Source organism: Pungitius pungitius, chromosome 13 (genome assembly GCF_949316345.1).
Source record: "Pungitius pungitius chromosome 13, fPunPun2.1, whole genome shotgun sequence".
Taxonomy (NCBI): domain Eukaryota; kingdom Metazoa; phylum Chordata; class Actinopteri; order Perciformes; family Gasterosteidae; genus Pungitius; species Pungitius pungitius.
In genome coordinates, this window is record NC_084912.1 from 3,433,017 (window position 1) to 3,456,279 (window position 23,263).

Consider the following 23,263-nt stretch of genomic DNA (forward strand, 5'->3'; position numbering starts at 1 on the left):
GAGTCGTGGGGGGGGGGGGGGGATCACTCTCACCTCTTTCCTCTTTGTGCGGCGATGCTAGCAGCGCTAAACCAGAGAGCCGGGGATGGACCTAGAAGAAGCTCTCCAAGTTGTCGGCGAGTTTGGACCCTACCAGAGGCGGGCGGTGGCTGTCCTGGTTCTGACCCAGGTAGAATAATGGACAAAACCTATAACAACGGGTTAATGCATGCACAATACGCGCGGTAAAGCGTGTGCGTAGCCACGGCGGTAGCGCGACGTGGCTCTCACCCGCGAACGTCGCTGTGGATCCACAACGTATCACCTGGCGTGGTGACGGTCGGACATTTAAACGTTGGAGCTGTCACGAATAGCTTAATAGTTTACAATTCAGTTGGCTGCGAGTGCGCTAACGGTTAAACTCTGCGGGTTGAAAAGTTAACGCCCGTTTAAAAAAAAACACGAAATGAGTGTTTTTTTTCCCTCGTTCGTCATAGAAGCCTACGCACTGAGCAGCAACAACTTGAGATGATTGACTTTTTACGTCTGAATATCACACAAAGGCCGTTTGCACGTGACGTCATGGTGTCAAACACGTCGCCTGTGAGGGTCAAGATGGAAATCCCCCGCAGCCAGCCGTGAGCTAAAATAATAAAAAAAACACCTTGTTGACGTCAACAAGGGCCGGATTTATTGGTAAAAAAACGTCAACATTGTTTTAATCCCCCCCCCACACCACTCATTGATTGGTATGTAACGTCAGCCTTCTAAAATATCGTTGTTAAAATGAAGTTCTTCTTGCGTCGTGGTTGAAGTTAGCCCTCCTTCTAGCTAACGCTAGCTAGTTGGCTAGTTAGCTCGCTCCCCAAACTGAGTGGCACAGAGGTCTCATCACGCATCCCTAAAATGTCTTAACTTTTAAGGGCGCCCTTTCATCTCTGTGGCCGAGGATCCGAGAGGCTCAACTTCATTAAACACTCCACAACAACACATTTGATAAGAAGTTGTTTTCACTGGACAGCACTTGAATGAAAAACTAACTAAAATAAAATAAATGTAGTAAAATAAAGAACAATTTTCCCTTTGAAGTCATTGTGGAATAGAAGTATAACGTTAACGTCTTACATATCATACACCTTTTTCTCAGCATCACATGATTGCAGATCAGAGAGGAATAATATAAGGTATTCCTTTAATCTGGGGTTTAGATAATGTTACATTAGCATTGTGTCGTGGTGACGTTGAAGCTCCTCCTTGTAAACTAGTCCCTTAGGTACAAACTGGTCCGTGTGCTTCCAGGTGTACATGGCCTGTCAGTCCATGCTGATTGTTCTGGTTGGATTCACGCCCGAGTACCGCATGGAGCAGCAGGACGGGGTCCCGTCCGGCCAGCAGGAGCTCCTCCAACGCGTCACCTTCACGGAGGACGTTGACTCCATAGTGACGGAGGTGAGGGAGCTTCAGTCCATCGTCTCTCTCTCTGACCCAGCCGATGCCGCGGATTCAGCATGTGAGCTTTTTATCCCCCCCTCTGTGTTCCAGTGGTTTCTCATCAAGCAGCAGGCCTATAAGGTCAGCCTCGCGGGGTCGCTGTTTTTCGCCGGGCTCCTGGTCGGGAACGTCGTCTTCGGGCCGCTCAGCGACAAGATCGGGAGGAGACCGGTTTACCTGACAGGTGAGGAGGACCATGACAGCACAGATTGTTCTCCGGACCGATTTTGACTTCACTTATTCATAATAACACACAGTCATTTTTTTGGTCTCTGTTGGAAGTTTGGAAGCCCTTTTCAATGTTTCAGGTGCGTTTACGCTGCATGGAGACAATAAAAAACGCTTCCACTAAGATACAAATCGCCCCCCCCCCCCCTTACTCTGCTCATCTCCTCCTCGGCCTGCCAGGTCTGTTTTTTGAGGTGATCTTCGGCTACGTGACCGCCATGGCGCCCAGCTACGAGGTCTTCGCCGTGTCTCGTCTCCTCGTGGGGCTGATGAACGGCGGCATCGGCCTCGTCTGCTTCGTTCTCACTCAGGAGTACGTGGGCAAGTCCTACTGGGCCATGACCGGTACGAAGCGTCCATCCGCACTTCCCTCCGTACCACGTCTTAGTTTGTACCTGCTGATCATTTGGTTGCTTATGTACAGAATGTTGTCTGGTTATTCTTATTGAATGAACAGATATCCTGATTTGCTGCATTGATACAGGATGAAATATTACCATAGTTGATTTTTGTTACGCTGTAGTCGCTGAAGGACCTTTTCTAACCATCTGAGTTTTTACTTTATCTCCTGCTTCAGGGACGTTGACCAGCATGAGTTTTGCCGTCGGCATCGCGCTGTTTGCCGCTCTGGGGTACTTCGTGCGGCCGTGGAGGAACCTCGCCGCCGTGGCGAACTCGTCTGGTGTCCTGTTCTTCCTGATGTCTGTGTGAGTTCAAACCTCAGAGGGATGATTCCAAAAAACAGGGGTTGGATACATTCGGTGCATTATTTGATCAGCACCAGTTTCAAGGCAGTACAAGCAAGAAGTGTAATTAATGCACCTAAAGCAGAATACATTACATTTAGCCTTTTTTACCAGACGACATTGAAGCTCTGATGGTTAAATGCAGGCTTGACAATTAAAACCGTCAAATAACTATTAGAGAATATACAATAATCTCCTTGCCTCCTTTCCTCCAGAACTCTGCCAGAGTCTCCTCGCTGGCTGTATTCTCAGGGTCGGACGGAGCAGGCTGAAGAGGTAAAATATATTAATTCTGTCATTAGTCAAATAAATAAGTTGAACATGCATTGGAATTACTTTTTTTTTTTAGAATAATGTTTGAAGAAAAAAAATCTGCCTTCTTCTCCTGGACTTCAATGGGAAACAACATGAGCTCTGGACGTGATCGGAGTTAAAAACAATACCAAGTTTGACTTGTGACCATCTGGATCTCCTGGATGGTGCATGGTCTTTGTCACATGGCTCCTCTCTCCCTCCATCCTGCTGCTTTAGGTCCTGCGCTACATTGCGCTGAGGAACGGCAACGCTGCGAACAACCTGAGGTTGAAACACGTTGGTGGCGCCAAAGCCGGTAACCGCGGCAACGGGGGGGCCGGTGTCCTGCAGCTGGTGATCCACCCGGTCCTCCGGCTCAGGACGATGGTGCTCATGTATGTCTGGTGAGTGTGTCAGCACCACAGAAGAAGAGGAACTAAATGTGCCAACTGTAGGAATAAGCAGAATCTTTACTAACACTGTGGTTTCTTGTATAATAATTAGACATGAAAATACTATTTTCAGACTGTGAGGAGGAAATGACATGTTCACCACTCTAACTTTGGAGTCTACACAACTTCACGTTGCGTAGACTCTACTGCCACACACATCTCTACGTGTTCTTGACATCTTTTCACCCTCTGGTTTCGACAGTTTGGCTTTGCTTATATTTTGCATAGTAGGCACGGTTTAGAGTAAACAACCTCACCTGCAGAAGAAGAGGGACTTTGCAAATCTTAAGGAAACACAAAACAAGATAAATGTCGGGGAGCGCCTTAGCATGCTGAAGAACTATAATTATCAAAGCGACTTACATAGTGTGTGTGTGTGTGTGTGTGTGTGTGTTGCAGGTATGCGTGCAGTCTGGTGTACTACGGTCTGACTCTGGGCGCCGGGGAGACGTCTGGCAGCCGCTATGTCAACGTGGCCATGTACGGCCTGGTGGAGCTGCCCGCCTACCCGCTCTGCATATACTTCATCAACAAACACTGGTGAGACAGACGCACACACGGCGACACACACTGTTGAGCTCGCTGACCCCACGGGGGCACCTTTCCACTGCTTGATTTTTTATTTTTTGTACACGTAGTTTTGTTTCAGTTGGGTTCCTTTTTTGTTGTTGTTTGTGCGCCTCAAACGTCTTGAGCCAACGTTGTGAAGCGCCTGCCGGCGGTCTTCTCTTTTTTAGGGCGGGGAGGAGGAAGAGCATGGCCAGCTTCCTGTGTCTGGCTGGCTCTGCCTGCTTCTGCACCATGTTCATCCCCGAAGGCACCGGTGAGACAGACGAGTACACTTCTGATCTCAAATGTGCGGCGAAACAAACCCGACAGGTCCGGAATATTTAAAGGGGTTTTTAACTAACGCTCTTATCTCAAGTCACAGGAACAAATGTGTTAGATTACAATCTTCTTACACCGCACAAGCCAAATTAATGCTTTGAATTGGATTAGATTGAATTAAATCTATTGGGCACTGCAAATATGTATTTCCCTAGAGGTGACCTGTGGTTTTCGGTTGTTGCCATGACAACCCGGAAGCATCTAGAATCCACCCACGAGCTCACGTTTCTGCCTCCTTGGGTCCGCAGAGACGTTGCTGAGCGTCACGTCGTTCGCTCTTCTGGGAAAGCTGATGGTCAGCGCGGCGTTCAACATTGCCTACGTCTACACCTCTGAACTCTACCCGACGGTTGTGAGGTGAACTGAGGACACGGACGCCTCCCGCCGCCCGAGAAGGACGCGAGCGGGTGTTGTTTTCACGGCTTACTTTCGTGTCTTTCAGGAATGCCGGTTTGGGAGTTTGCTCCATGTCGTGCAGAGTTGGAGGAATCCTCGCACCGTTTGTTCCCTCTATGGTCAGAGCAGTCAGATTCCTTCAGTTGTACTTCATCTTTCTACGTAAATGCACAATAGGGCATTTTCTCAATCCAAACATTTGAGCAACAAATCGACTATTTAAAATATTAAGAAACGACCCAAGATCTAAAAAGTTATTGTATCTACATATTATTTATATTCACTGGATCCTTATGGACTAAAGGAAAATAAATATTTGACCACTTCAAATGTAGGGAATCACTTGACATCTTCGTTGCAAATTCCTTAGTTAGATGAATCCACCTCTTATCGTAGGTCATTTTGAGTGTGTGTGTGTGTTGCAGCGGGCTCTCCACACCTCCCTGCCTTTCACCGTGTTCTGTCTCAGCGGGCTGTCTGCGGGCTGCCTCGGCCTCCTGCTGCCCGAAACCCTCAACGGACCCGCGGCCGAGACTCTGGAGGAGCTGGGCAGCCCGAGCCGCGGCCGCGTGCTGGAGAGCAAGGTGAGCCGAGGCTGGTCGTTGGCTGCCCGCCGCGCTCTTTTGTCAACACGCGCGTGTTGACACACAAAGCAACCTCGACGTCAGCGAAACCCACGCCGCCGTGTCCGTGATTTTCACTCTGTCACGTCCTACCTTTGTGTTTCCCCCCCCACAGGCTCTTTTGTACAAAGACGACAATAAGAATTCGAACCGCCTGTGAGGCCGGCGCTGTCGGGTCTTCGTCAGCGGAGCAGCTCACGGCGGCGGCGCGGAATGTCTTCACCAAGTTCCCTTTGAAACTGCTGCCTCAGGAAATCTCCCCCTTTTTTGATAATCGACTTGAAGCACTAGTCACCGCGTTGAAGTCTGCGAACCACGACCTCTCGAATGGGGCAGGGAAGAAGACGCCGACAAGCGCTTTGCCTTCGGGAAGAGGGCGTAAATCCAGTGACCAGCAGCTCCTTCTCGTACGGAGGTTTACCGCGGTCGGCCTTCGGCCATTTTAGTTAATTCCCTGAACATCGTCATGGTCTTTGTGCCTTATTTGGAGTTAGACGGCTGAGAAGGACCAATACGTGACTTGCATTACATTCCAGAGGTGCCAGGAAGTCAAAGTAACAGTTTACTGCCCACTGAGGTGTGATGGAAATGATCCGAAACCAAAACCCACTATACATTCCTACTTAAAGTGTAAGCCAGTGTCGTAGTCAAGACCACCTGAGTCCACCTGAGCCAGGTGGGTGTGTCTCTGTCGAGACCGAAACCAGAGACAAAGTGAAAAGCAGAACCAATCGGGGCCAAACACACTTTGAATAACGTGGATCATGCAAAGCATCCTTGATCCGACCTTCCCGTATGTGATGACTCAGGACAGGTGGAAACATTAACTATATACTTTATTTTTGCAACTTTCTTTCCTTTATGTAAAGGCTCGGTGATACGTGGGCCTTCATGTTCCTAATTGGTTGATGTCTAATGGGGTGGGGCTTATTACTTTTACATTTTCGAATCCATTAGTGTTAAAGGCTATTTGTGCTTAAGCCGAAAATATATAAATATTATTATTAAAGATGCCTGAGTTGGCTACTCATCTCAAATGGCAAATACAAAAGCAGTAAAATGGTAGCTGAAGTTTGAATGTTGTGAGCGACAAACTTAAGGAGCTCAACCTTTCAAGGCTGACGGTTTATTACTTGAATTCATGGAGAATCCCATCCAGTAATAATGTTGATGTGGTCTCACGTTTTATCCATAAAAAGACTCGCACACTTTTCTGTATTATGAGAAAGAAGCTTTGTGTAGGAAAAGGTGCCAAAGGAGTGATAAGTTGAATCGTGTTTATTATTATTATTATTATTATGCTACCAAAGTGCGTGAAACAAGGTAGACTTTAGACTAACAACAAAGATCATGCAGTTATTAATCAAACCACAACTCTGGTAACAAAAGCTAAAGTCATATTTTTGTTGATGTCATCACTGCCCTGCGTGCCTTCTTCTGTAGCCGTGACCTCTGAAATGTTAATAACCTGTAAGATATTATGGAGATGTAAATATAAATGTAGGTTATATTAGTTGTATCAGATGTTGATATGAATGCCATCATTTTGTATTGTATTTGTATACTTTCATACTCTTACAACGTGTACTTTGTAGATTTAATGTCTCTGGGGTCCTTAAAATGTAAAATGATCTATTTATGTTATGAACAGTAAATGGAGCCTTCCTTCACTCTCGTGACTCTGCACATGAAATTGTAGTTAATAAACACAACAGTTTGAAGTGTTGTGTCCACTGATACGGTTCAACTGCATCGGGTTCAGACCTGGAAACAGCCGGGTTTCGATCCTGAAGACGTATCGTAAAAGATTCCAAAATGCACACTATAAGAACAACGATGAGAAGAAATGGCTATGACGTTAAAGCAGATGCTCAAGTTCCAAAAATGTGTTTTTATTTCTAAAGGAACACCTCCACAAAAATATGAGTGTAGGTGCACGCTGAAAACAGTCACAGCTTCTCCCCTCACAGAACAAAGAGGTCACTGATCGGTTAGTTTGTGTTCATGTGGGACTGCTGGATCAGAATGAACCCTTTAATTCACCAAGTCATTAAAATATATTCTTTAATATTCATTAATATATATATTCTTTAGCTTTATATCCCTATTCCACTACAAATAGCGGGGGGGCATATTGAACTTTGCACTTTAGTTACTAATTTTACTATAGTATATATGTATATATTTATATATATATATCTTTGCTGGTTTTAATGACTCAAGTATTATTTTTAGTTTTTAATTGCCTGTTTTGGGTTTCCACACACTGGTTATGCAGCTTCAGCAAACTCCCTTTGAGTCCTGCTGACTACTTTCTTTCACCTGAGTGAAGAATCTTTGTACTTCTTTCACTACAGCTACAATGGTGGTGCGCTGGTAACTGGTGCAGTTACAAGCAGCATCCAGCAGGTGTCACTGTTATCCTTTCAGCGAATCAGTGAGCGAGCTGGAGGGGAGGGGGTGTTGCAGTGACGTCACTGTTGGGGTATTTTCAAGATGGCGATGGACTGTGGCCGGAATGCCGCTGATGCTGCCAGTTAAAAACGCTGAGGGGATTTGATTAATCTTCTGTCCGGCGGCCTCGTTTTATTCTCGAGACGGAACAAGTACAGTTACTCTAAGACATTAAATAACTGACATGTTCCACGCGGTGAGTATCAGGTAATGTTGAAGGCTAAAATGGTAGCCCCTTCTTCAAAGAACAACAAAACCTGCTGCTGCTGTTGCTGCTGCGGAGCCGGGCCGACCGGGCGGGCGGACTCGTTGCGGGATTTCACGCCCGGGGTCAAGGCTCGCTCGACGGACTGAGTCGTCATGGAAACGGCGAAGGAGAACGGAGGTACGCTCGTCGTCGACCTGAACGAGAACGAAGAGGGCGCCGCCGACCCGGGAGAGGGGCCAACGGCTCGCGGACGCTACGTAGCGCTCAAAGACCGCAGCGCCGGGGTCAGCGGGGGTCAGGAAGCCGGGAAGGGTCAGGTTTATGTCACCGGTGACGAGAGGAATGTAAACAGAGGCGCCTCGCCTCAGCCGCCCCCCCGCGGGAGGGAGATCACGTTGGACCTGCTCGCTGCGGAGGACTGCCCCCCCGGTCAGTTGACCGGCAGCCGCGTGATTTCGGGGGCTCGCGGGTTCCTGAACGGATTCAACGAGTCATCCGGCCAGGAGGAGCCGGGGATGGTTGTAGGAGGAGGAGGAGGAGGAGGAGGAGGGGGAGGAGGCCTCTCTGGGACCACAGGCGCTTCCCGTCCAGCTGTGCTCGGGGTTCGGGTTTCAGGGGACCAGGGCGGAGGGATGAGGCAGCCGCCCGCGGGGGAGAGCGAAGGGGAAACCCCGGATTCCGACGAAGACGCCGCCACCCCGGGAGAAGAGGCCACCGGCTGCACCAGGACTTTCCTGCCCCACGACCGGCTGCCGTGCACGGGGACGCACCAGCGAGACGGCCTCGGGGGTCCGGATGTAAACATGCCCAACGGGGATGTTGACCTGGGCTGCTGTAAACCGACAGGGGCGCAGGTTCTGGTCCAGACACTCGGCCCACGCGGGGAAGTCAAAGCCGTGAACGGCGGTTTCCACATCGTGACCAACGCCAGGGCAACGTGTGACTGGTCCGACTCGGACTCTTCCCACTCCGACGTTGACCTCGACCTGGGGGTGACTGCGACTGCGGTCCCTCACTCCCTCTACCCACCCAAGGCCTCCACGACCCTGGGATCAAGTGCCAAACCCCCCTCGTCCCGCCAGTCGACCGCGGAGGACGAGTTCAGCGACCTCAGTCTGCCCGTCAGGCCGCAGAGTTTGAGGACTAACTCCAACACCGTGATGTCCCTCAGCTGCGACGCCACGCCGTTGTCCCCGGACGAGGATGGGGGGTTTTATTTCGGCGAGGAGGGGTGCGAGGAGGACTTCAGGGGCGCCATGGAAGCGGGTCGCAGGCAGAGCGCCCCGGATAAGCTGCCCGATCTGACCCAGGAGCCGGACGGCTCGGACCTCAAGCTCATGCCGAAGAGGTTCGGCATAGCAGATTTCTTCACCAGGTAACCCGTGACCGAGTGTCCACGCAGTGCAAACGTCACGCGCACGACCCACGTCACGCACTGTGCAAAGGCCTCAAGGCCGAGCCTCCCAGCAAACACCCGCCACTTAACCCGAACACACTCTCCGTAGCGGAGTCATTTCGCTCTCCGAGGGCCACTTGCATCTCAAGATTTTGACTCCGATATTCTACGAACCGTTAAAGTTAAGATGACGTGTTTTTCCCCACAAGTCCTGATCTTTAGGAAAGACACACCAGGAAGGCCGCATTTCCACTCCCTTTACTGTAGATTTTAGGGAATGCAGTAGTTGATGAAATAGTGGATGAAATGTACGGAAATAAGACTCCACACGCTATAAACGCAAGTCACCCTAACATCCATCGTCATTTACATCATAGAATTACCACATTATAGCCCAGTGTGGTGACATCCCAATGAGCCTCGTCAGGTCAGTGTGATCACAAGTCAAAATAATAATTCTTTTTTTTTTTTTTATAGTGAAAGAGAAAAAATACCAGTTTCAGCCTCACACAAAGTACAGAGATACCAGCCGACAATAAACTCCAGAAACTAATGTGACGGGTTTTTTTTTTTGGAACGTTGAATTGTTTCCAGTGAAAAGAGCTTTTGTTGAGCAGTTGTGTAACTCCTCATCCTCACGATCACCGCCAGCGTGGCATCATTCTTCCCAGTGGGCCTCCAGCGGAGTCACCTTGAGCTTAAACTGCTGGAATTGTGAGCAAAGTTTCGTTGTTTTAGTTTTGTTTTTAGGATGGTTGACTCATCTCTTGTCTTCATCTCCCACTTGTTTGTACATCAACTGAACAGGAGCAGCTGACGTGACTAATTGTATTTTGTTTTAAAGGTATTTGTGGTTGAACTCTCTGATGTCATTGTTACCTCTTTCCAAAGTCAAACGGCTCTGGATGAGAGGGAATCAACGGCAATGTACGAATTTCTTCCACATATTCCAGCGCGTCCGTCTAAATCCTCACATTGGAGGACCGGGACACCAGCGACGGTTCGATATTTGCACAATAAATGACTTATTGATTGTTCCGTGTGACCTGGATGACTTTAGGACATTTTAAGAGGGAGAAAGACCTTGACAAGCAGCGGGAATGTCTCCATCCATCTTAAGGGGAGGCGGTGTCTGTTAATGAGTAAGCCAGACGTGGTTGCAATGTGTTTTGTTCAGCTATTGGAGTTCTTGGCGAGGGTTTAACTGATGAATCACAGCGTTATGTTGTGCTTAGGAGGGCAGTTCTTACTGTCCCATCGGAGCCCGATTACATCAGTAACCACACGTCCCAAAAAGCGGAAAAGAGGCTTCAACAGAAACAAAACATGACATTTAGCAACTAGACAGATTTCTCCTGCACAAAAAATCTTTTTCTCTTGAATCCCTCTCGGAAACAAAGTGGTTAGTTATATCCACAATTGGAGATAATCTGATGAAAACCTGCATAATGACTTGTGTCCCGAGAGAGGGCCAGCGATACGGTGGGATGACTCCTTATTTTTACATCGGTTTCCGCTCTTAAAGCGGGGGATTAAAGGGGACGAAAGCCGGGACACTCGACCGCTCGACACGTCGGCTTCTTTCCGTAGACATCGCGAGCCTCGCGTCGTGCAGCTGGGTAACGGCTCGCATGTTAATCGCGCCCCAGTTTGGCGTCTACGCAGTAAGTGATCCAGCGGGCCTCTTTCCTCGGGGCTTAGCCCACATTCGCTGCTCCCTCCGCGCGCCGCTAAGCCTCCACGTGGCTGCCGTGATGCAGCAGAGACGCCGTGTCCGACCCGTCGGCCACAAAAGACATCTTTCTGAACAATGTAGGCTCCGGGCACAGTCACATGATTTTCTTTCCCACAACCACACTCGCTGGTGATTGGCCAGGAGTGCTGCAAACACGCCTTGAAAATGGACTAACAAGAAATGGTCGTTTTATCCCACTATTTCTCCTTGTACAATTCATAGCAGCCTAACCTGCAGGACGCCACCGTCGAGCCCATGGCCCGTTAAAACGGAGCTCGTCTTTGAAGGAGTGCACCGTCATATAGGCCTCGACGTGGCCTATTAGTTTTTTTTTTTTTTTCCTCCCCCTCCTGATCGTCTGTGAGCCACAAGTCCTGACACACCAGCAGCACCGTGTGCTCCGTTTAGCACCAGGAAGCACGCCGGGCTCGCCAGGAGTCGAGGTCGGTCGAGGAGATCAAAAGCGGCCGCCTGGAGGTCGAGGTGTCTGCTGATAGCTGTGGCGCTGTTTGTTTTTTTTAAACCTTTTAGAAGCCGTCGGAGTTCTTCTGAGACGCTGTGGGCGGTTCTGCTGCTGATGTAGTGTGAAGATTTGGGTTTTTGCATTGAATCACTGCACCATTTTCTGTTATTGACGGTTCGTCCAGATCAAGTTCACTTGGTCCCCATTCTGCCCCGAGTCTTGGGATGCAGATTCTGATTCTTTGCTGGTTTTAATGACTCATTCGGGTTTATTTGCCACAATACATGGCTGCATCCAGGCCTCTTGAGTTGTCTGCCACATGTTCAACTTCTGTGATTATTCAAACCGATCTGCTTCGGGCTCTTTGGTGACTGGAGAGGAATTGAGAATGTAGACGTCATTGTTTTGTTCCACAGCTAGGAAAGTGGAAAAAAATACCCCCCTCCCCCCCACACACACACACACACACACACCGCCTCTCTCAAACACTCGCACCATCTTGCAGCTCTACTTCAGCCGTGCTCCATTTTTGACATTTAATCACTATCCGTGTGAGACGGACCGAGCAAAGTGGAACTGCACCCTGACGGCATTCTTGTGAAAGACACACGAGGAAGTGAAAGAGCGGCTCGGTGCAGTTTTCAGGTCACTGATGCAGTCACATCGTGTGTTTCTGGCAGCCGCTGGAGACTTGGTTTCTTGTTTTTGTTGTTGTCGTTTAATCCCCGTCTGGTTTTTGGTTTGGACGCGAGCCTCAAGCAGCTGGCTTGAATGTCACGACGTCTCAGAGGAAATCCAGACACACGGAGAGAAAACCCGGCCTGCTGGGAAGCCTCCACGCTGGCTGTTTGCTTCACACTGCAAGGGAGGGGGTGGGGGGAGGGGGGGGTCAAATCAACTCTGACTGACAAATACAACCCGGATCTCTGCTTTTATTTCGCCTGCAACTCAAAATCAGCCGAGAGCAGTTCAACCTTTCAACAGCAGCTGGATGTAGTAACATTCTGTGAATATTCTTGGTAGAGTTTCCAGGTTCAATTCATTTAACCCGTAGAATAATGAACATTAATATCAACACTGCAGCCTCTCATCTGAGAATGGAGCAATGAACTGTTCACATCAGAAACATAGTGATCCATAAACCGAGTCTGGTTTTCCACTTGGAAGCGTTCTGCTTTCTGTTTGTAAGTCGGAGTATTATTGACCAATCGCACGAGAGCGGCTCTTGTTACCGGCAGCTAAACAAAGGGAGCAGATCATCATCGGCCGACTTTATATCTCGTTTATGAGCCGAAAGGTAAACTGATGGTAAACTGATGGGTGTAAACCGTCCCATCGGCTGCATCTGTGCTGCGGTTCAAAATGCTCCCTCGTATCACGTGGTGCGCATAGTTTAAACCTTTTCCTGGCTTTTTTTTTTTAATGCATTCTGTAACAGCAACCCTCTTGAGTGAAGTACATTTTAAAGTTTGGAAACTGCTCTCGTATCAAAGCCAACGTCTAAACTGCCACCAGAACGGTTTGTTTGAGATGAAGCTTTTATTCCGTATCAAAAAGGCTCCGCTGTGCCTCTGCTGAGCCTTTTTTTAAACATCCGCAGCCTACAGGTGTGTCTGACGCCAGCGGGAGAACAAGGCGCTTTTCTGATCTGAGACGGCGCCGAGGGAGGCGCGCGGCGTTTTATGTTTGACGAGCCGGAGGATGAGAAGCGACGGCCTGACCCGCTGAGTCAGAACGGCGCCCTTCCCTCCAGAAGGCTGATTGCTTCCATTTGGTCTATTTGAGCGTTTTCTTGTGATTCGCTGAAGCCGGTGCTGCTGTTTCTCAGGTGTTCTGTGATCTTCATGCTTCCCTCAGTAAGAACCCGAGAGCCAGATCTGTTATTTACTGTAAAACAGACAAAGCAAATGGAGAAAAAACCCCTCCTCCTTTCTATTTCTGACATGTGGTTTCACTTGTTGCATGACGACTACAATAAGAAGAACAAACAGTAATCCGTGTACTTCTACTTCAATACATGATTTACTGATGGCTTAAGTTACTAAACAGATTTTTACATCATATCCAAAACATAGATATAACTCATGAAATATGATTATTAAAGGAAAATCATGTTAAAAGTTTACATTTTGAGGTTTGCATTTGAGGACAAGATTATAAATAAAAGACCGATAATACTGTTGTAACAGTAAAAGACACTCAAAATACAGTTTATGAATCAATGAATAATTATATTGCACATAGTTAGGAATATGTATATATTTTTTCTGCTCTTGAGAAGCGTTTAAACCTTTCAAAGGAACCAACACCTCCGAGTGAAGAAAGTGGATGGAGCAGAAACGGGAGGAATAATGTTTGCTTTGCTGTCTGCTCGTGCCGCTGTGTGTGTGTTCACTTCCTGTTCATAATCCTCCGGTTCCTCTGCCTCCTTCCCTCTTTCTCTTCCCACCAGCTTGACCCTCAAACTCTCCTTTCACTGAAGCACATTAGAAACTGTTGATCTGGCAGCTTTTTTTTGCTCCAGCAGCACTTCAAAAAGTGCTTCAGCTGCACGAATAATGATGAGAGATTTATCTCCTTCATTACATCTTCTCTCTGTATAGAAGTATGCCAATTAAACACTGTGTAAACTTACAGATTTCACTTCAGAAGAGAAGGAACCGATGATCTCACATTTTAAAGACCAGTCCCTCCAGTCAGTATTTTGAACACATTTTCATTGTTCTGTTGACCAATGGTGGAAAGGTGCAGTTTAATGGGTCAGTCCGACCTGCAGCAGGTGGAGTTTTCTGGATCAAAGTTCTTTTGAAGAGACGCTTTGGATTTGTTGCCTTTATGTTTTGATTTGTGGCTTCCTGTGTGGAGCCGGTTTCCTGCAGCGGTCAAATCGTCATCACCAGAAATACATTTGGACTAACGTGCAACGCACACACACTCTGCTTTGGGAATACGAAGCTTCTGGTACTGTACATGATGTATGATGTATTATACGTCATAGTTATGACTCTAACTACGCTGAAATACTGTGTAGATTTATTCAATCACCAGCTTTGTTTGCTGAAGTTCAGTTTGAGCGGATCAGCTGTACTAATGATTTCTGTCTCTCTTTCAGGAGCCTGTTTACTAGGAAATCCAAAGAGCCCAAAGCATCGTCCCATAATGCAACAGGGTGGCGACTGTTTGGCAAGACCCCAGTTGCAGAGGATCCGACTACGGACCCCGACTCCCCCTTGTCCACGCAGGAGGTGTGTGTGTCTGTGTGTGTGTCCGTGTGTGGCTCCAGAGGCTAATGCAGTTAGCCTGCATCTGTTTACATACAAGATGAAGGCTTGTTAGAGATTGCTGAATGGATGTACTGTGTGTGTAAGTGGTCGCTAGGCAACGTCCACTGCCTGCAGCTGAGGACGCAGGCCATTACCAACCCCCACACACACACACACACACACACACACACGCACATATGCAATTGAACCCTCTGTACCCCACCTGGTGCGTGTTTTAAGGTCTAGCTAGCCGTGATGTAATTATACATTCAAACATATACACAGCTGTTGCTCTCCTGTTGTCTAGAGCAGGTGGTTGTCTGAACACACACACACACAGTTAAATTTAATTAGTTGAGGTTTGGTTTTCATATCGGACAAACACTTAAAAAAACGTGTTCGACACAGCTGCTTCCAGACAATCCTTCAGCTGGAGGCCTCGTCGGCACTCGTTCGCCTCGGCGAAGTAACCTTGAATGAAGACTGCACGTCCCTTCTAAGCCCATTTGGGCTGCAGGGAGGATCGCTGACCTTGGTGTGCAGTCTGAAGGCAGAGGAGAAAGACTGATACTGCTAACAGCAAACCCTCCAACAGCCGCTGGCCTGTGAGCCGGCTCAGCTCACATGGTGAAGGAAGTGGCCAGAGGTCGTTTGGCTTCTGTTGGTTGACACGTCAGACACACAACTATGGAGGAGGAGGAAGGCATACTTGATTTAAAATGTTTCCTTTGAATTCAGTTTGTGCAACAAACGCAAACTTCCAAAAATGATAAATGTCATTGTGTAGCAGTCGTCGTTCTCCGTCGTTTATCACAAAATATTTCATACAATTTGCATACTTTTTGCATCTTGTTGCCCTAACTAAAAGTATCTCTGTCGACGTGGTCACAATGCTTTGTCTCGTTCCTGTTTCAACATGGCAACACAACAAAGTCACCCATTCAGCGCCCTCGGGGCGAGCGGAAACTCGACTGTGAGCCAAACCGATGCCCCGACGTTAGAGTTGGACCCCACTGAATGGGAGCAGAGCCCAGAGGCGGCTTTGCTATCTGGGCCGAAAGCAGAAGAGAAGAGTCTTAGAACGAGATGTTTGTTAAGAACCTCAGAACGATACACAGCAGCTTCACTTTCTTAAATCGCCGCATCGGTCACCTGGTTTTTCTAAACGTGACTCTCGCTTGCTTCATCGCGAAGCCGATGACGAAGCAGCACCGGTTGGCTTTACCATGGTCCGCGTCAGAGTGAACTCTTCCTCCCCCTGCTGGCAGCGCTGGCAGCGCTCAGGGTTGTTGTCCTGTTGACACGCAGCTGGTGGAACAAACACCTAGTGATATGGAATAAAACCTCCAGTGATCTCTGGTCTCTGATCTGGATCCCCATGAAGTATCAAAAAGGTGTTGCCCATCACTAAGCAGCGGGAGGAGTTCACCCGTCACTGACTCTTTGTCTTCGTTGTGTCCACAGGACGAGCTGGAGGACGACGTGGGAGAGTCCTCTGCTGCTCAGCTTCCCTCGGCTGCAGGCAGGAGGAAGAACCTGGAGTTTGAGCCTCTCTCCACCACAGCTCTCATCCTGGAGGACCGTCCAGCGTGAGTAGCCGACCCAGACACCGGCTCAGCCAAAAACCATTATGGATCGGGCTTATGTTATCATTAGTCCTCATGTTTTATCGGTACGATCCTGTTCAGTATTTGGACGGGTTAAATGCAGCTAATGTCAACAGGATGTTTTGTATACTTTCACGCAAAGATTTTATTTACCTGAATAATATTAATGCTACAAAATAACTGCCAGACCAATTGATTCTGGAAATGAATGTAAGTCATAGCCCTAAAATTGATTATATTTATTGTATGTTGTTTATAAGTAGTGCATAGTTTTTTTCTCCTCATTGTCTTTGTCTTCATTGCTCTACGATGCTGTGAAGGTAACGTTTTTCTGCATGTAGAACGTATGAAGATCCTGACGCGCAGTCCTTTCTTCTGCAAACTGACAATATTTCAGATTTGAGTTAAAGAGTAACTCAGCCCTCCCTTCTTTTGTTAAAAGCCCTTTTCACCTGTGAATGCACCCAGCTCACACATACCTGCCTTTCAGGAACCTACCTGCCAAATCTCTGGAGGAAACTCAGAGACACAAAATGGAGTACGATGAGATGGTCGCCGGAGCGAAGAGGAGAGGTAAACACAAGCGCGCACAAAGAAAAAAGCTCAACAACTGATGGCAACCGGCGCTGAGATTGTCTGCTCTTGTTCTTCCCCTCAGAGATGAAGGAAGCCCAGAGGAAGAAGCGTCAGATGAAGGAGAGGCACAGACAGGAGGACAGCATCTCCAACGCCATGGTGGTCTGGAACAACGAGATCCTGCCTCAGTGGGACAGCGTGTACGTCTCCACAGCTGTGTGTGTGTGTGTGTGTGTGTGCGCGTTGTGTACACAACGCGTGTGTGTGTGTGTGTGTTTCGGAACAGTGCTTTTATTGTTCCCGTTGCGTTTGTGTGCAGGAAGGGAACGAGGCGGGTGAGGGACCTCTGGTGGCAGGGACTTCCTCCCAGTGTGAGAGGACGAGTGTGGAGCCTCGCCATCGGCAACGAGCTCAACATCACACCAGGTACCGACGGGCACTCGCTCACATGCATTCCTCTCATTGTCAGAAGGTCTCATGTTCAGTAAGGCGCACAATAAGAGGGGCCATTTTGTCAATCAAATATGACGGTATTGCACAGCTGCATCATCCGTCCGTTGAGCCGCCTCATGTCACAAAGGATGAACTTGTGCCTCAAAGCCTCCCGTTTCTCTACGAGAAATCCAGGAAAATTAGAACATCCTTAAAGACGATGCGCTGAGATCTATTTAGGACAGAGGAGACGAGGAGGCAGAAAATTAAAATATAGAACCATACAATTTGATGCACCCGATTAACTTCTGACCTGTTCTGTCCCACGTTGAGATGGAAACCTGATTCTGTGTTTCTCTCTCTCTGTAGAGCTGTATGAGATCTTCCTGTCCAGAGCCAAAGAGAAGTGGAGGAGTTACAGCGAAACCAGTTCAGTCAACGACAGTGAGAATGGTACAAAACATCTGAACTCTGAAAACTCTTCCTGAAGCGCTTTTGTGATGTTACTTTGTTTCGTTTTTCCAGCTTTATCATCCTCAACCTTCCCAGAAGTGTTTTTAAGCTACAAAAAGCTTTCTCAGACCCGAAAGTAAATGTAGAGATTAGCTTACTTCTGCAAATTCCAACTCCCCGTGCGAACCTTGAACTACCCGTTTATCAGTGGGAGCTCTGCCGATGTGTGTGTTTGTGTGCAGAGTGATAAGCAGGTGGACTGATATGCCTTGATACTTATTACATTTAAACCAAGCGACATTATAAAGTCATTACTAACTATGTGACTTCAGGGCACTGAATGTCCTTTTGCCGCTCACATGTGGTAAAACCTCCAGAATTTAATTGTTTTGAAATGAGCCTCAAAGTCGACTTAAAAACATAAAATGAAATAAAACGTACACATCCATCTTAACTTACTATGAGACGTTAACACTCCCTCTCGTGTGTTTTCTTGTTAGATGGAGGGGCGTCTCTGGCTGACAGAGAGTCCAGTCTGGACCTCATCAAACTAGACATTTCCAGAACCTTCCCCTGTCTCTTCATCTTCCAGAAGGTATGCCGTCTTTAACATCAGTGTGTGTGTCCTTGTATTTCCTACTCTGTGAGGACAAGGACACAGTGTGAACCGTTTGTCCCGTTGACACCTTCTGGGGGGTCAAAGGGCAATGAGGAAGAGAAGGTGAAGCCTACAAATCACCGCTCTGACAACCTTTTCGAAGAAGTGACACCGCCATTTTGTGAAGTCGGGGTGTGGAGCTCTCAGGGAGCCGCCACGTACCTCCTAAAAAAAAACCTGCCGAGGGATGTGGAACCATTCCGCAAATTCCTCTGATTACAACCGGCCTCCTACACCTGTCCTCTCTCTCTCTTCCTCCTCCATGCTGTCTTTAAATATCCCCATTGTCTTGTCCCTCTGCAGGGCGGGCCCTACCATGACCTCCTCCACAGCGTGCTGGGGGCTTACACCTGTTACAGACCCGACATCGGCTACGTGAGTCCACCTCAGAACAATGATCGCCGCGGCCTTTTCAATGTTTCTTTGGGTTTGTCTTTGTGCCACATAATGAATATATGGCTGAAGACGGGACCTTGGTGGACATAATGCACACGGGTGCCCTCGTGCTGACCTGGAGTCTGCGTGCTGTGAACGTTTCAGGTCCAGGGAATGTCATTCATCGCTGCTGTGCTGATCCTCAACCTGGAGGAGGCCGAGGCCTTCATCACCTTCGCCAACCTGCTCAATAAACCCTGTCAGATGGCCTTCTTCAGAGTGGACCACGAGCTGGTAGAGACACACACACTCGCACAAAGTAACTGTTTTCTCTGTTCCCCGGTGTGTTCACGCATGGCCCTTCATCATCTCTTGCTCTCTCTCTCTCTCTCCTCCTCCATCTGTGCTAGATGTTGAAGTATTTTGCAGCCTTTGAGGTTTTCTTTGAGGAGAATCTTCCTCGTCTCTTCAGCCACTTCCAAATCAACAACCTGACCCCTGACCTTTATCTGATCGACTGGTTTGTGCCTTTCAAATATTCTGTATACAGATGTTTTTCTTCTTCTATATTGTGCTGCTAAATAAGTGGATCTAATTCATGCCAAATTTGAATTTGGTGGTAAATTGAGGATGTGCAGTTTTATTTTGACAGTAGCTAGTATACAATTCTCAGGTGAAAGCCCTTTGGTTTTGTGAAGTGAACGTATGGGTTCTGGCGCGTCTCCCTCCAGGATCTTCACCCTGTACAGCAAGTCCCTCCCCCTGGACGTGGCGTGTCGGGTGTGGGACGTCTTCTGTCGGGACGGGGAGGAGAGCCTGTTCCGGACGGGGCTCGGTATCCTGCGGCTGTTCGAGGAGGTCCTGCTGCAGATGGACTTCATCCACATCGCCCAGTTCCTGACCCGCCTGCCGGAGGACCTGCAGGCGCACACGCTCTTCACCGCCATGGCCAACACGCACATGATCAGCAGGAACCGCCGCTGGGCGCAGGTCAGCCCCAGCGCGCCCGCCCCCGGGCTTTTGAAAGGGAAGCTCATTGAAAAGCCGATATTGATGTTTCTCTTTTTTTTTTTTTTTCTTCTCCCTCAGGTGTTTTCTGCCTTGATGAAGGATGTATACAAAGAGACGGACAAAAACTCCAGCCCGGCTTTCAGAAGCTAACACTAGACACGCCCCCTTTTCTTCAAGCTGTGAAGGTTGAAGCTCACGCCGGGCCAAACCACGGACTTCAGAGGAGGCCGCGAGGCGGCCGCGTCGGCACCTCTGACCCTTGTGGGGGGTTAGCCCGTGGAGCTTGAAGCTACGTAGCCCCGAAGCCCAACTTTCCCTCCAGAGGCGTCGCTACGAAGCTTCTAGCGAACACGGTGCCGGCCGTGCAGGTGGAAGCCCGAGGTTCCGGGAGACGAGAAGTGAAATCTGCGCTGGAGCCCGAGCGGTTGGTGGAGTCCGAACCTCCCAACAGCCGATGTCAGTATTTCACCAGAGGGATTTCGGAGAAGCGGCTGTGGTTCAGCAGCAGCTACGTGACCTACCAGCCCCAAGAAGCTCACACACTCCTGGCTGAGGGAAGGGGAAACTCACTCACTCACACACATCGAGCATTGCGCCCCTCGCGTAATTCTCTCTCTCTCTCTCTCCTCTCGTCGGTGCTAACGATTATCTAAAAGCTTCAGAAATGACCTCTATGCGTTAACTATTGTTGTTGCTCCTTGTGGGTTTTGATTTCACACTATTATTGCTTTGCATATTCAGCTTGGACGTAAATCTGCGGTAGCATTGCTGACGCCGTTACACCGGGGGGGGGCTTAGAAATTAGATTAATAAAATTGTTCAGTCTCTGTAGGCAGAAAACATGCAGAATGTGGGAAATTTGGGTGGGAAGAAAAATAATCGGGGGAAATGAGATGATGTTTTTACAGGACACTATTCCATCAGCCAATGTGTTGAACAGCACTAAAGTAAATGGGGGAAATTTAGTGGGAAAACTGCACGAAGATGAATTCATGAAATGTGGATTCTTTTGAACTTGGACCGTAGGTGCAGCGTTAAAAGGGGACCGTCACGTTTTAAAGTCAGTGTTTCAAGGATCTGGATTCATCAAAGCACTTTATAACTGCAGCACGGATCGACGTCACGGAAACGAGGAACCGAATAGAAACCTGCAGGCCACAACGAGCAGATTCTAGAGCAGCAGCAACGGCGTTCAGCTTTTAGTAGATTACGCTCCGCAGTAGAGCTTTTCTCGCTTGTTTGATCTTCAGCTGCAGATTTAAAGTTACGATTGTTGAACACCTGTTACAACCTTTTCATATGAGGAAGTTGCGCGGGAGATACTTTAATTTTAAATCTTCCGACTTTTTGCCTCAACATAACACTCTGCTCCAGTGTAAGGAGTCTGTGGAGCTTACCCCCCCCCCCCCCCCCCGCCCCCTCCCCACATTGATCCAATTATCCTGCTGAGTGATTCCTTTTATTGAATCTGGGTTAGAATCTTCTAATTGATCCGCTGAAGTGCTTTACATCACATCTGTCACTCTGTTATTATCACTCCTTTGATTTACACACTCTGAGTGTAGCCTTCACCTCCATTTCACCCCTACCTCTCCATGACACACACACACAGACACACACTTCCCACTTAGCTACCAGCAAATGAGCAGGCCTTAACAATGTGGACCAAGCAGCCACTTTTTTGTATTTTTGTCACGGTGGGAAATTCCGACTTTGGGGGGAGACTCCCCATCCGGCCGTAACGTTTGTGTTGATGTTTGTATGAAATGCCAAACTCTGTGTTGGAGTCATGTCGTCTTGAAGTGGTTTATAAACCTTTTTGATTCCTTCGGGGGTTAAAGCACTGTTGGCTTTACGCTCCAGAATAAAACTACGCAATCTTCTTCAAATTCTCACTGGCTCATCACCTCTTGTGAGCAATTTATGAAGTCAACTCAGAAAGTGTTTGTGTTTCAAGGTGTAATGTGAACAAATTGCTGATCAAAGTACTTGAGAACATCGGACTGGATCAGTACCACAGATGTTGGAAGATGCATGATTTGATACAGTTAAACATGCGTAATGAACAGAGCATTAACACATGCATGTGCAAAACGCTCAGCTGGCATCATGTGCGTCAATTGGCTACAAACATCACTTTCTCAGTTTCTTCACCTCTAAACTGTTCAAGAAAACTCTTAAAACAACTCCAGGGAATCTGAGGAAGCAATATAAGAAAATAAGCACTTTGTGAACATGAGCTGTTTGTTTCTTTTTTTATTTTACACTAATTACAATGAGTGCAATTAATCTCCTAATGAAGTTGTGGTAAAATGTTGGTTGCAAGGTAATAAATTCCCATTAATTAACCGCATTCAAGTTTCCATCTGGTCTCGTAGCAAAATAAAATGTGATCACCGTGACTGAAAACTCTTTTAAAATCTTTATTTCCCTCATGTTTGTGATCTTTGAGGGTTTTCATTTCCATTCGCTCTGTTGATTACAGTCAGATGCACCTTTTCTGATTTTCAGTTTGTCTCTCGAGCCTCAAAGTTTTCTCTTTTCTCTTCCTTCAATTCTTAAAATATAACAACAACTATTATATGAATTGATTAACAACGCTTTTCAATGGGAATGAAACCTTTTTTTTCATTCCTAATAAACCTTGTTGAATATCCGTTCACACAGATGATGAAGAGCTTTCTTTGTACTCGTCTTCACTCCTTTAGACTCCTCCAGGAGCCAAGTGCAATATGATCCCGTCTCTAGGCAGGAGATCCATTGATTGGTTTCCGTGTCCTTTACCCAGAATCCTCAGCAGCCGATTCTCCGGATTATTCACCAAACATTCACGCAGCTGCAAATGGAAGATGAGATTAATCACATTCGTCCCCCACAAAGCTTCCCTCCACTCGCTTTATTTTGGTTTCTTCATTGCTCCAGTTTTATTTTTTAAAGTTTCACGTAGAATCATTAAGCATTTAATGTCTGTTTAATGTGTTTTATTTTTTTTGGGTCAAATTTCAGAGTAACGTTTTGTCATGATGCCTTACAGGTGATGTAAATAAACTGTAAAAAGTGTTCTTTCTTTTCATATAACGGCTACTAGTTGAATGTGTAAATAAATATCTCTGCAAACTTACTCCTTTCCGTCCTTTAAATTTCAACCATCAGCCGACAGTCAATAACAGTTCGTTTTTTTTGCATTACATTACACATGTTTTAATTATTTAATCAAATTGGCTAAAACTGCCTTTTGTTCTTCAGCTCTGGCGACAATAAATTCGAGGGTTAAAAATAAAATGCCTTTAATAAGACTTTTTTTCATGGCATACATTACAGAGTTTCTTTATGAAATAATTCATGACAAATTGATCTGTTATAATGATAAAAAAAAATTGACAAATATTACTATTATATAGACATATTATACTTTAATTATTTTCTATGATACAACACAAATCTCTTTTTTTGATGAATAAACCTAAGACTTCTTTGGTATTTAATATAGTATGACATTCAACATACTTTCATTTTTTACCTTTTCAATCCAAAA

General features: G+C 47.2%; 2 protein-coding genes across 2 annotated transcripts; both read left to right on the forward strand.

The window, feature by feature from the left end:
- Positions 1–38: 38 nt before the first annotated feature.
- slc22a15 (solute carrier family 22 member 15) lies at positions 39–6,787 on the forward strand. The gene is made up of 13 exons (XM_037465107.2): positions 39–169; positions 1,279–1,428; positions 1,522–1,654; positions 1,879–2,043; positions 2,276–2,405; positions 2,660–2,720; positions 2,976–3,142; positions 3,590–3,730; positions 3,928–4,013; positions 4,327–4,435; positions 4,521–4,593; positions 4,900–5,058; positions 5,213–6,787. The coding sequence occupies exons 1-13, from the start codon at positions 86–88 to the stop codon at positions 5,255–5,257; spliced, it is 1,503 nt and encodes a 500-aa protein (XP_037321004.2). The 5' UTR covers positions 39–85; the 3' UTR covers positions 5,258–6,787.
- A 791-nt stretch (positions 6,788–7,578) lies between these two features.
- Positions 7,579–22,849, forward strand: tbc1d12a (TBC1 domain family, member 12a). Its single transcript, XM_037465707.2, has 13 exons — positions 7,579–9,134; positions 14,466–14,598; positions 16,081–16,205; positions 16,714–16,796; positions 16,882–16,999; positions 17,119–17,225; positions 17,601–17,684; positions 18,185–18,279; positions 18,646–18,717; positions 18,883–19,011; positions 19,128–19,237; positions 19,449–19,707; positions 19,807–22,849. Exons 1-13 carry the CDS (start codon positions 7,912–7,914, stop codon positions 19,876–19,878), a joined length of 2,610 nt encoding a protein of 869 aa, XP_037321604.2. The 5' UTR covers positions 7,579–7,911; the 3' UTR covers positions 19,879–22,849.
- The last annotated feature ends 414 nt before the right edge of the window (positions 22,850–23,263 follow it).